This window comes from Malania oleifera, chromosome 1 (genome assembly GCF_029873635.1).
Source record: "Malania oleifera isolate guangnan ecotype guangnan chromosome 1, ASM2987363v1, whole genome shotgun sequence".
Classification (NCBI taxonomy): Eukaryota; Viridiplantae; Streptophyta; class Magnoliopsida; order Santalales; family Ximeniaceae; genus Malania; species Malania oleifera.
Window position 1 is genome coordinate 150166681 of NC_080417.1, and position 12900 is coordinate 150179580.

The following is a 12900-nucleotide window of genomic DNA, read 5'->3' on the forward strand; positions in this document are numbered from 1 at the left end:
AAAAAAGAAATTAAATAGGCTAAGATGTGAAAGTATTACCATATTATGGAGATTCGGGTCTTTTGAGCTAAGTCAAGGTGAAGAACTTTTGCTCATAGTTTATATTTAACTTATAATCCGATACAACAACAATAATAATAAAATCAAGTTTTTAGTCCCGCTAGGTGATTTCGGTTATATGAATTATTTTTTACCAATTTATGCGATCATCAGCCATTTATTTTAATATATTAAGGGGTATTAAATTTTTACTCATTATCTCTCTTCCCAGTTATTTTAGGTCTACCTCTACCCCTTCTACTACTCGTTTAATTTTCTCTGCCTCATTTGCGCACAATGTGACTTACATTACAAGCGTCCATAACAATCCGATTGAAATGCACAACTATTATCAAATTTTTGCACATATAAAGGAGTTGAAAGTTCCATTAATAAAAATTATTTAAAAAGGAGAGTTATTAGATGTTGCAAATATTAATGAGTCTATTTATGTTTTTTTAGGCTCCTAAAATCTTTTTCTAATACAATAGTTAATTAATATAAAATATATTTTATTCAGAGTAATTTATGAATTTAATATTTTTATTAATGAATTTTGAAAAAATTAAATTGAAAGGTGCATATTCATTTTCCAGAAAATATCCATCATTATGTCTTATTTTATTACTAAAAATACACCTACAGGATAGTATTTTTAAGAATGATTATTGTCTTTTATTATTTTCTGTTTAAATACCAAAAAGACCCTAAAAACTTTCATATTTCACAATTACCCCAAATCATTTATCTATCTTCACTAGTTGATTGGTTGAATGCTTGATTGTCTTGGACCATAGATTTACCCCCAAAAGATTTTGAAAAATAAAATAGTGTATGGACTGTGGACCCGTGACATCAACAGCCAATGAGGCGCTTCAAAAGTGATATGGGCCCCATATTTCCCCCCGCTCTCAACTCTTAACAGCCGCTATCGAACTGTTGACTGTCCAGTCAACATTAGGGGCAAATTCGTAAAACAGCCTCCGCCCCCAGTGTCTTTCTCGTAATAAAACCAAACGTAAGGCCTGAAAGTATCAAGACTTTCCGATATGGATTTCTGATTTCTGACATGAATTATATAAGGGCCCACACCGCGACACCCATGTCCTTAGTTCCCTCTCTTTCTTCAGTGTGGACGAAGAACACTGAGACCAGCAGGAGTAGATCTGAACCGCAGAGCTCACAAAACCCTAGCTTCAAGGACGATCTCGGTAAGCATTTGCTGCTACTCACCTCCTGTTTCCTATCTTATAACGAATGTGGTATATTTACTTGCGTGGTCTTCGAAGTAGCTTTATTATTTATTTTGGGTGATTTCTTGTTGTGCATCGCTTGAGTTTCGAATCGGAATGCGTTTGATTCGGGATGTAGAGAGATCTGAGTGCTTTGAAGCTTGATTGTGGTGGTCCGTGGGGTTTATAATTGGTGTTGGTAGGCATTTTTTTGTAGAAATTATAATTTTGTTTTAGTGCTTAAAGTTGGTCATTTACACTGTCTTACTGAAGAGAATTGCTTGCGATCATAATTGTGGTGGTGGTGAGCTGTTTATTGAGCTCGAGATCTTGCTGCCGTACCAAGTTTTTGGTAATGACGCTTTAGTTTAATATTTTTAGTTGCAATATGGGTCATTAAGTGGGTTTGAGTAGAAATGAAGTGAGGTTTAGGTCCTAATGAAGTTAAAATATTATAATGCAATTTAAGACGTGGGATTCTTTAGTGTTAATTGAAGCAAATGATGCTTAAGATCTGAAATGGAGATCTTATTCATGCGCCAAATTTAGTACCAATATGAAAAGTGTCATCTTTGGATCCTATTGAAGTCCAGATCTACACCTATCAGGCTATCATTGCACTACTAAGTCAAATCTATATGCATTTTATGGCACTCAAGATTGCAAGGCTAATAGTATGCCCTGTGATTATCAACATCAGAATGTTGAATTCTTTAAATTTTTGTACACTTTCCAGCTTTAGTTTCCATTGCCAGTTTATTCTGAAATTTATTAATAATGTTTATCACTGATCCTTCATAGCAGCTAGCAATTTGCTGTCTGATCTGGCCGATGCGTGTTGTACCACTTGGTTTTCATCCCTTGCAGGCCTGTAACATGCTAAAATATGTTTGCTCATTTTCTTGTTTTTGTTTGTTTCTCTTATTTCTAATTTTTAAGATTTTGGCATATAAACACCACAACTTTTGAAACAACATCATTTCATGTCAATTGAGAAACGAAATAATGTCTTCTAACACTCATTGCAATACAGGTTAGGAGGTTGTGATTGTATAGACGTGAATGGCAGCAGCAGAAGTTCAAAACCCTCTTATTGGAGAAACCACCTGTGGTTCTTTGCTGCAGCAATTACAGGCAATTAATTTTAAACTTTGTGGATTTCTGATCTTTGTTACATTGCTCATGTTATCACACAAAGCATGAGGCAATGAGCTAATGAAATAGCGTGTGCTTCACTGCAGCAAATTTGGGATGAGGTTGGTGAAAGTGATGAAGAGCGGGACAAGATGCTTCTTCAGTTGGAACAGGAATGTTTGGATGTGTACAAGAGGAAGGTTGATCAGGCTGCTAAGTCGAGGGCACACCTTCTCCAGGCCTTGGCAGATGCGAAAGTTGAACTCTCCAACCTTCTATCAGCTCTTGGAGAAAAATCTCTTGTTGGAATTGTGAGTTTTAAGTTATTGGAATTGTGACTTTTAAATTGTTACCACTAATATGAATGCTTTATACGCCTTTTATGTGTGTATATTTTAATGGATATAATTTCAGCTTCCCTAAGTGTATATTAGGTGCTAGTATAAATGGGTATTTGTGACTTGTTTTCTTCAATTTGTAGCCTGAGAAAGCTTCAGGAACAATCAAGGAACAACTTGAAGCTATAGCACCGGCACTAGAACAGCTATGGAAACAGAAAGAAGAGAGGATAAAGGAGTTTTCTGATGTTCAGTCACAGATCCAAAAGATGTGTGGGGAAATTGCTGGGTCTAGTGAGCAAGTAGGGAGTCCCATTGTTGATGAGACTGATTTATCCTTAAAGAAGTTAGATGAATTTCATGTTCAACTCCAGGAACTTCAGAGGGAAAAGGTAATATCTCAATAACCAGTTTATTAGTTAATAGCATTTAGGCTAGCTTACAAATGTGGTGCTAGTTAAAAGCTTTGTTGTCCTGGATCAAGCAGAATGAAGCCCCCCATGTAGTGGTGCTTAAGGCTTTCTTTTTTGCTGCTGCTGCTGCTGTTATTATTATTTTGTTTTTGTTGTTGTTGTTGTTACTGTTGTTCTTCTGCTTCTTCTTCTTCTTCTTCTTCTTCAAGCAGATTTCATGAATTGCTTATTCAATTTGCAGAGTGAGAGGTTGCACAAGGTCCTTGAATTTGTAAGCACAGTGCATGATCTATGTGCTGTTCTTGGGATGGACTTCTTCGGTACTGTTACTGAAGTTCATCCAAGCTTAAATGACTCTACTGGTGTGCAATCCAAAAGTATTAGCAATGACACTCTGTCTAGGCTAGCGAAGACAGTCTTAGTACTGAAAGAAGATAAGAAACAGAGATTGCAAAAGGTAAAAATTTAGCTCATCTGGATTTTTCTCTTTGTTTTATGTTTTGACTAATGTGGAAGTAGATGCTACTGGAAGCAACAAATCATAGATGATTCTGTGCACCTGTGTTATTATAACCTGTAAAAAATCTATCATAGATGTTCTATCTTCTTTAATATAGTGTCAAACTTCCAATTTTGTAATGATAGCATGTATAGCATCTGAAGATTGTTTCTTTCATGCTGCATTTATCATGGTGGCTTATTTCCCTTGGAGAAACTTGTTAATATTGTTTGGATATGTTAATTTAGTGAGAGCAGAACTTGAGTAATATGGTACTTATACTGCTACACGTGCATAGCACGGCAAACATGCATTGTCTTTCTATAGTTTTGTATGCCTCTTGGGTCTTTAAAGTTCTGTGCTGTCTTCTGTAAATTTTGCGGCTGTATACCACCTTATAGAGGGTAGTTTGGGTCTTTTGTGTGCTTCTTGTTGAGGAGGTGCAACTTTATGAGTTATTTCAATCTAGATTGCCTTATTTCTGCCTCGCCATTTGTTAAATGGGGGGATACATGCCTTTGTCAATTGTACTGTCGCGCATGGCTCATGCTTTTCTCAGGCTTAAGGTCATTACAGTCACCTTAGAAGTAATCCTTCTTTTTTTTCTTTTTTAAATTTGAATTATTAATGGTTTTCACATAAATGGCGGAAAAGGATTCATGTAGCCGACTCCACGTAGTAGGACTTAAAGCTTGGTTTTGTTGTTGTTGTTGAATTATTAATGGTTTGCCTTAATGAATTACATTTTTTCATGTGCATAATATCTTCGCAGCTTCAAGAGTTGTCTACTCAGCTAATTGATCTTTGGAATCTGATGGATACCCCCCAAGAAGAGCGCAGCTTGTTTGATCATGTTACCTGTAATATTTCAGCTTCAGTTGACGAAGTGACAGTCCCTGGGGCTCTTGCTCTCGACTTGATTGAGCAGGTAAGTGAAGTCTGTGGCTTAACATTCGTGGGGAAAGTTGTCTGTAAATGAAAGACAATTATGAATGGGATAGGCCATGCATACTGTTCACCCTTTTTCTTGTTCTCTGTTGTTTAGGCTGAGGTGGAGGTTGAGAGGCTTGATCAGCTGAAAGCCAGCAGGATGAAGGAAATTGCCTTTAAGAAGCAAGCTGAGCTTGAGGAGATATTTGTTCGTGCTCACATTGAAGTAGACCCAGAGGCTGCACGAGAAAAGATTATGGCACTGATTGATTCGGGAAATGTTGAGCCATCTGAATTACTGGCTGATATGGATAATCAAATAGTAAAAGCTAGAGAAGAGGCTTTCAGCAGAAAAGAAATTTTGGATAAGGTTGAGAAGTGGATGTCAGCTTGTGAAGAAGAGAGTTGGCTTGAAGACTACAATCGGGTACTTAATAGTTCTCTCTCTCTCTCTCTCTCTCTCTCTCTCATGTTTGCTTGAACAGAAGACAATCTTCTCATTATATAAATCTAGATTGGTGAAAAATTCTTCTCTTCGTGCAGTAAGGATGATTCAGTATAAAAGCAAGGCAGCTTTTTTGTTGGATTGTTTTGCCCAAGAAAAAACCTTTCTTGCCCACTACAGTGGCAGTAGTGTATTATTACTTCACTGACAGTTTCTTGCTCAAACAGGATGAGAACCGATATAATGCCAGCAGGGGTGCACACTTGAATCTTAAGCGAGCAGAAAAGGCCCGGATTTTGGTCAACAAAATTCCAGGTATATGTATCATCAGAAGACTACTACCTCAACCTTGTGTCAAATGCAAATTTTTTCAATATCCAAAAGTATTGCAATCTCTTTTACGGATGGCATAGTATGTATGTATGTATGCTTTTTTTCCTGAGTCTGTGGGATCTTTAGTTACAATTTTTTTTTTTTTTTATATACATGTTATCCAGATAAAAAATAATTTTTGGCAACTAAATTCATTGTGTTGGAGATGATATGATTAATGTTTGATTTGGGTTTGTTCTGAATTCTTTATCTCCCACTCCAATCATCTCATTGGAAGTTGCCTTGGTGGCAAGGGAATGCCCATTCATCACATGGGGGTTGAATGCACAGGGGGTATTACATTACGACTCACGTTTTGGCCTGGCAATTGCTAGTCTATCTCTTAACTAATTGGAGACTTCAAATTATGATAACTAATTTTCTTTTTGAGGCCACATTGTGGAGTTCCATCTTTGTGGAACTACAGCCTTGAAGTGATCATTAAACTAAACAATAGATTTCGTTATTGATGGATGTAATAATGAGTGCATCTTTGTGGTGCATGCATGGTCATGATAGTTCTATTTGATGTGCATATTTAAAGGGGTTTAGATAGAAGTCAAACCTACTGATTGATATTTTCTATTGGTGTAGGTCTGGTTGACACCTTGGTTGCCAAAACTCGGGCATGGGAAGAAGATCGTGGCATATCATTCACCTACGATGGTGTTCCTCTCCTCGCAATGCTAGATGAGTATGCCATGCTCAGGCATGACCGAGAAGAAGAGAAGCGGAGGATGAGGGTAACTTCCAAATTTCACAGGATTGTTAATTGATGATAAGAGGTGTCGCTCAGTCTCAGCTGGTCACCACATGCCATTCCCTAATCTCCTAATCTTTATGAACTTCTCTGCAGGATCAGAAAAAGTTCCATGAACAGCTAAACACAGAACAAGAAGCCATTTTTGGTTCGAGGCCTAGCCCTGCTCGACCCCTTGGGACAAAGAAGGTGGTGGGCCCTCGCACAAATGGTGGTGCCAATGGAACTCCTAATCGTCGACTATCTCTAAATTCCCATCAAAATGGAAGCAGGTCCACGAGTAAAGACGGGAGGAGGGAAAGTGCCAGACCAGTTGCCCCTGTGAACTATGTTGCCATATCCAAGGAGGATGCTGCCTCCCACATTTCGGGGACTGAGACCCTTCCCACATCACCATGATAGTTTACTGGAGATGGCAGAGAATGGAGAGATCGATATGTGTAGGTTTACACCCCTTGTGATATTATTATAGTCATCGTTGTTAATTATCATAGAGTAGTGGCTGGAATTAGGGATTAATCTTTGAAGAGAGTATAATGGGGGGTTGGTTGTTTGTGTTATATTTCTGTATGGTAAAAGCTCCTTTTATTTTATTTTTTTCCCCTTAATTTTCGTTGTTTTGTTTGCTTTTGGTCAGACTGCATGTAGAATGCACAGGCTCTACCTTCACCTGCTAGGAGTTGTCAATAAAATATCCTCCAGAGCGTTTCAATTGCTGAACCCTTTTGGTGCAAATTGCTTTATGTTCCTATCCTATCTAAATGAGAAACATGGTTTAGTTTTGATGGAAGTGCTCATAATCATATAGTTTGAAGTTCCAGAGGTAAATGGGCGCTTGGACCAAGATGAAAGTGAAAAAATTCCCCTATGGCTATCCTCTTATAGCCTTGAGGTGTAGATGCGTAAAGTCTAAAGTGAGCTACTTCTTACTGATCTCCTTTAGCTCATAATTCTGTTTAAAAAACTAGTGCCTAATTTTTAGGCTCATCTAATGAGTATAAATATCTATTACTTTTTCAATTTTGGAAGACGGATTTCGAATCCATGTATATATTTTTATGAATATGAAATTGAAACTCATGAATTTCAATCTCAAGAATTGAAACTCATGCTTTAAATATGACATTAAAAGTTGAAATTTATTTTCATTCAATATGAAATTGAAACTCATGAATTTCAATCTCAAGAATTGAAACTCATGCTTTAAATATGACATTAAAAATTGAAATTTATTTTCATTTGGGAAATCTCGTGATCCAAGATTAGCACGAGTTGTGCAAATACTGATCTAATCAATGGAATTGGTGAGACCTTGAGAGAGAGAATTGTCCGAGGGAATTGTCTTGTATTTTTTCTCAGTTAATTTTTTATAAGGGTGTATTATTTTGGATAAAAGATACCTATTCTCTGATTTTGTACAAGATACTGATCCTTTTTAAGATTTTAAAATTTTATGAATTTTTCTTGAGGTTTCAAAATTTCTACATACCTCCCTTGTCAGTTAATTTTTGAGACACCTGTATCTCTTAAAATTCTTGTTTTTTAACAAAATATAAGGGAAGATTAGTGTTTTTTTGACAAAAGAGGAGAGGTTTGTGAAATTCTTGAAATATTAGGGGAGATTAGTATCCTTTGCCTTATTATTTATGGTAATTAGAGACAAAATCTTGAAAATTTTTTTTGCTTAAAAAAAGTCGCAAAAAGAGGGGGAGAAATATATTTTTCAAACTATATGCAAAACTTGCCGTGATTATGCTTGTTTAGCTTTGCAAAATAATTTATTTTTTAATAATTACAAAAAAAATATTTTATTTTTAAATTTATAATATTTACGTAGAGAACTAAAAATTTAAAATTTATTTTCCAAAATTTACAAAAAATGAAAGAATTTTAGATAATATTATAATATTTTTCTGGTGATACAAAATAAAAATAAAAAATGACAAAGGCTAAAAGCTGTGTTTGTGCAAGATGGGCATTCTTGGGAATCACTGCGTAAAAACGACGCCGTCTTAATAGTGGCTGACTTCTCTTTGCCTTTGACAGCCTTGGCAGTCTCATCTTCATCTTGCCTCGCTCCCTCCCTCTCTCGCTCCCTCCCTCTCTCTCTCTGAGCTAAGCAACCAACCATGGCGAGCGATAATGAGCCCGCGAAGCTCCTCCTACCATACCTCCAAAGAGCAGACGAGTTGCAAAAGCACGAACCTCTCGTTGCTTACTACTGTATTTCTCTCTGTCTCTCCCGCCCCAATAAAAGAACTCCCTCTAAACCCTAACACCCCCCCCCCCCCCCCCCCAAAAAAAAAATCTTCAATCGCAGCTCTTCAATTCGTGGCTTTTGTTGTTCTTTTCAGGTCGATTGTATGCGATGGAACGAGGGCTGAGGATTCCTCAGAACGAGCGTACCAAAACCACCAACGCCCTCCTTATCTCTCTCATGAATCAGCTCGAAAAGGTATTTAATTTCTTCCAGCATTTTCTGGATACGTGCAGTTTTTGAGTTGTTCAAGATGAGTATTTTCCATTATACTGTTAAATCTTCTGGGTCTGTTTGGTTCCTGAAAAAAAGAAAGAAATAGGAAATTGAAATTACATAGTCAATTGTTCTATGAAATTGGGTATTTGTTGTATAATTATGTCAGCTCAGTGAACTTTTTTGGATGGGGTGGGGGTTGATTTCTCTGGTCCAAAACGAGGAAAAATTTAGGGCTTCAAGGCTTCATTTCGATGGATGATTTTGTGAGAGTAAATAAAAGGAAAAGAAAATAAGAAGCAAATTAACTTTATTTTGTAACTCCTCTCTTTCTCAAGTGCTCTTTCATCGCAATATGATTGAAAAGTACATGTCAACTAAAACTTTGTTATTGATCTACCATATATTTTATGTTCATTTCTATCTTCCTTGGTGACCCAAACAAGAAAAAATGAACTCATTATTATTTGCCTTCCTTTCCCTTCATGTTTTCCACGTTCCAAACAGAACCTAAGAATTTCAAATACTTAACCTCTTACTTATGCACTCTGTTTTAGTGAAGTTGAATATTTATTGTTGAGTCAGCCATTTTTTTGGTGTATTTTCAAAAGATCAAGGGTTTATAGAATTTATTTCAAATGAGAATTTGGACAAAATTGGATGATTTGTTCTGTAAATGTAGTTCATGTATTTAGCTTTGTTAGCCTGTGTTCATGAGATATGTTATAATAGCACGACTTCTTTCTGGTTATTCATTGTGGTTGATGATGAAAAGGAGTTCAGAATACACATAAGTTTAGGAATTCCTCCACATTTAGGAAACCAAGCTTTTCCCGAGTTCTTATCCTCGTAATTTACAGTGATCCTAGTTAAGTAGAAATCTCAAAGTTATTGATGTTTAGTAAACATCTTATATCTATATGCTTTCTGCAATTCTTTTACCTGATTGAAGTCTCATTGTTATTAGCCTTCTACAGGATAAAAAGTCGCTGAAGTTGGGTCCTGAGGACAGCCTGCATTTGGAGGGATTTGCCTTAAATGTATTTGCAAAGGCGGACAAGCAGGATCGGGCTGGGAGAGCAGATTTGTATGAAAAATCTTCTACATATTCTATGATAATAATTTTCATAGATGTTTTAGGCTTATGCCTTGAGGCTTGCCTCTTGGTGATAATTGCATTTTATTATATTATATAGGTCATAATTCGATAGCACGTTTAGAAAAAATGACTTGGGAATAAGCTGTTGATTATTGTACTAATATTCTGTTTTGATTTGTTTATATATGTTTTAAATAATACACCATGAAAGTGATTGAAGCAATGTGATGTAGGACGGGAAGTAGATATTGGATGGATCATTTTGACCCAATTTAGAGGCGCTAATTTCAAAGAACACAGTTAGGGGATTGTTGGGTTCTAGATGCAAATGTGGTTAGTTAATTAGTTGTTTAGTTTTCTTGTATAGAAATTATGTGTTTGAGGGTTTGTTTGTAACCATGTTTTAAAAGGCATTTTCAATGCGGGCCTTGAGGTATGCCTCTGGGTGTTTTGGGGCCAAAATGCATCAAGATGCTTTTCTAAAAGCGCAAGTCCTGAAAGGTGATCACTTTTCTCTGATAGGCGCTCATCCAAGAGCAAAAGGTGCGCCTTTCACACCTTGCCAAAGGAGGTGTATGCACAATGGGAACATGAACATAGATATATTTCTGGTCTGAAGGTATAAGCAAAAGAATGGATTAGGGCTTAAAGGGACTTCATTCATTCATTCTGCTGCAGAAAGTGAAGAGACGAGCTGCAGCTTCTTTGATGTCTCTCGCCTTTGACACAAATCTGTTTGTGTCCACCTTCTTCACTCTTTGATTGATTGTCGCATCCATGAATCTTCATAGATGACCTCTATCAACCTTCCTCTCCCTCTGAAAAGCTTCTCTTATTAACAACTGGCCCTCTCTCAACTGCATCTGTTCTAAAAAATTCCTTTGTACTTGATTCTTTCGAGGATGATGTGTGTGAGAAGCGCAAAAAGAGTGTTGATAGAAGGGCGAAGTGCTGAATTACTGAAATTTGGGTCATGGGAAATATCCTGGCATCTCTTTGACTTTCAAGAGCAATATGCTTTATTCTTATTGGCTGGAACCCATTAGTAATTGTGTTTCCTCGGAAAGGCATGTGGCTGTGGCCTTCCAATTTATGTGCAGAGACAGCTGGAGTTATACGAAATGGAAGTCTTAGAATTTTATGTAAATGATTTCATAATTTATATTATAAAATATTATTATTTGAAATATATAAAATTTATTTCTATATATTTTAAAAAATAAAATTATTCTCAAAAGGCTTACGCCTAACCTTGTTTGGGGTAAAATGCCTTGCCTTACACCTTCACCTTTTAAACATTGGTTTGTAATGTTTGTGTGTTTTAGGGATCATTTGTAATTTCATGTATCTTTAGGGGTATATGTTCTGTATTTTAGGCTTTCTTATAAATAGTGTGTTAAAACAATGTAAGAAGTTGTTATTGTTGAATTTAAATTGAGAATCCAATTGAATCCCCTTCTCCCTCCTGTCATCTTATACCTTCTTCCTTCTTTTTGTTCTGCCACCCCTTTTTCTCTCCCCTATTTCTTTTAGTTTCTCCATTGGCAGCAATTCCATTATGCTGTCTTGCATCATTTGGTATTAGAGTCCAATTGCAATCTCCATTCTTTCATTTTAAGTCCTCCATATTCCTTCCAATCATTCTTTTTCTTTCATTTTCTTTCTATTTCATTTTGTTTTATCCTCGATTCTGTCTCTATTTCCCATTCTGTAATTAATTTCTATCCTAAACTGCTGCAACCTCTCTTCTCTCTTCTTCTTTCATTCTCTCCATTGATTACTTTCCCTCGTTATCAATCTCTCAATTCATCCACAAATATTCCATTCCAAGCCCCTGATTTCAGGGGAAAAAAATCTGAAATCACAGCCTCTGCCCCTAAATTTCAAACACTACTATCCAAGTTTCATTTCACCATTCAAAATAGAAGTCTCTGAGAAGCCCCTCCCGAATTTCTCCTCCATCTGGCAAGCTGTTTGGTCCCACGTTCAAAGTTCCTTGGTCACCCCTTTGAAATCTTTAAGTTCCTGGGATTATTTTTGCACACCATCACCATCACTGTAATTAGCATCCTTTGATCTAATCTTCGCACCAAATTTCATTGCTAGGAGGTCACCACAGGCACTGCATGTACCCCATGCATTTGCAACATGCGTGAGGAAAACAAATTGAGATCTCCTTAACTTCCAGACTAGCAATAAATTGGTTTCAGTTGCGATTTTTTGGATTTTAGTTTGTAGTATGTCATTTTGATTTTGGACTTGATATTTTGCAAGCAAGCACAGTATTATGTTAAGGTAAGCTAGAAATTGCCATTGGCAGCATTAAGCATCAGATTTCATTGCTGCATTTTGTGAGTTTTCTAAGTGAAATCATTTAATCTTCGCATGATACTTGATTCAAGATTAACAGTGAAATGAAGACATTTCTTGAGGAATTGGGAATAAGGTTAGTGATTTTGTATAAATAGACTGAGAATTGTTGGGTGATTGTGTTCGGGGTCCTTGATGACAAATATTTGCAGCATGGTGACTGTCACGGGTCTAAATTTTGCACACATTTTTACCCATGGTAAGGCTCCAAGTTCCACTTGTTTGAGCCAAAATGCCACAATCAAATTTGTTGGTATATTATCTTGCGAATGTAGAAGCAGCATAGCATGCACATAAGCCAAACAATTTATTGGAGCAACACCTCCAACCTTAATCTTTTATTCAAGACAAGGAAGTTAACTCAAACACATGCAGGAACACACACACAGGAATTATGTAATGTTCCATGCTTGCAACATGTCAATTTAAACCAGTGGACACCCCCAAACCCCCAACTGTCAATCATTGGTTGGATGGGTTGCATAGGCTGTATAGACTCTGTTGGATGCAAACCCAACTCCATAGGTTGTGCTGGACGCAACTAGCAATTGCCAACAAAGAATAACCAATTCTGTCCACATTTACATGGTTAGGAAGTTGTCATGTGTTAACCCACGAAATTACCTTCAAACAAAGGCGTGCAAGTCAGCCATTACAAGAAACTATCAAGTAATTGCTGCATCTGGTCACATGTCAACCATTTGGCCTACGTCATTGACAGTGCACATGGTCTGCAATTCAAACCTTCATGTTGTGCACGATTTGCCCTCAATCACGATACATCGCACACATGCAT

The 12900-nt window shown here is 36.8% G+C and overlaps 2 protein-coding genes across 7 annotated transcripts in view; both read left to right on the forward strand.

The window, feature by feature from the left end:
- The window catches only part of LOC131164696 (protein HOMOLOG OF MAMMALIAN LYST-INTERACTING PROTEIN 5), an 81889-nt gene that overhangs the window by 60426 nt on the left and 8563 nt on the right, over window positions 1-12900 (forward strand). The window contains exons 2-4 of one of the 2 annotated variants that reach the window (XM_058122108.1): window positions 8265-8385; window positions 8517-8617; window positions 9613-9722. In XM_058122108.1, the coding sequence (XP_057978091.1) occupies window positions 8292-8385; window positions 8517-8617; window positions 9613-9722 (305 nt within the window). In that variant the 5' untranslated portion in view covers window positions 8265-8291. Of the gene's footprint in view, window positions 1-8204; window positions 8386-8516; window positions 8618-9612; window positions 9723-12900 lie in introns of those variants that run through there. The other variant, XM_058122099.1, reaches the window with a different exon arrangement.
- Window positions 1076-6882, forward strand: LOC131164641 (65-kDa microtubule-associated protein 1-like). Of its 5 annotated transcripts, none has more exons than XM_058121990.1 (11): window positions 1100-1250; window positions 2305-2405; window positions 2513-2716; window positions 2887-3135; window positions 3398-3613; window positions 4428-4583; window positions 4701-5012; window positions 5258-5345; window positions 5997-6145; window positions 6259-6602; window positions 6800-6882. In XM_058121990.1, exons 2-10 carry the CDS (start codon window positions 2334-2336, stop codon window positions 6559-6561), a joined length of 1749 nt encoding a protein of 582 aa, XP_057977973.1. In that variant the 5' UTR covers window positions 1100-1250; window positions 2305-2333; the 3' UTR covers window positions 6562-6602; window positions 6800-6882. The 5 variants fall into 5 exon arrangements, with proteins under 5 accessions (XP_057977986.1, XP_057977973.1, XP_057977982.1 ...); XM_058121999.1 differs by having other exon boundaries at window positions 1238-1470; XM_058122008.1 differs by lacking the exon at window positions 1100-1250 and adding exons at window positions 1253-1470; window positions 2073-2138 and having other exon boundaries at window positions 6259-6882.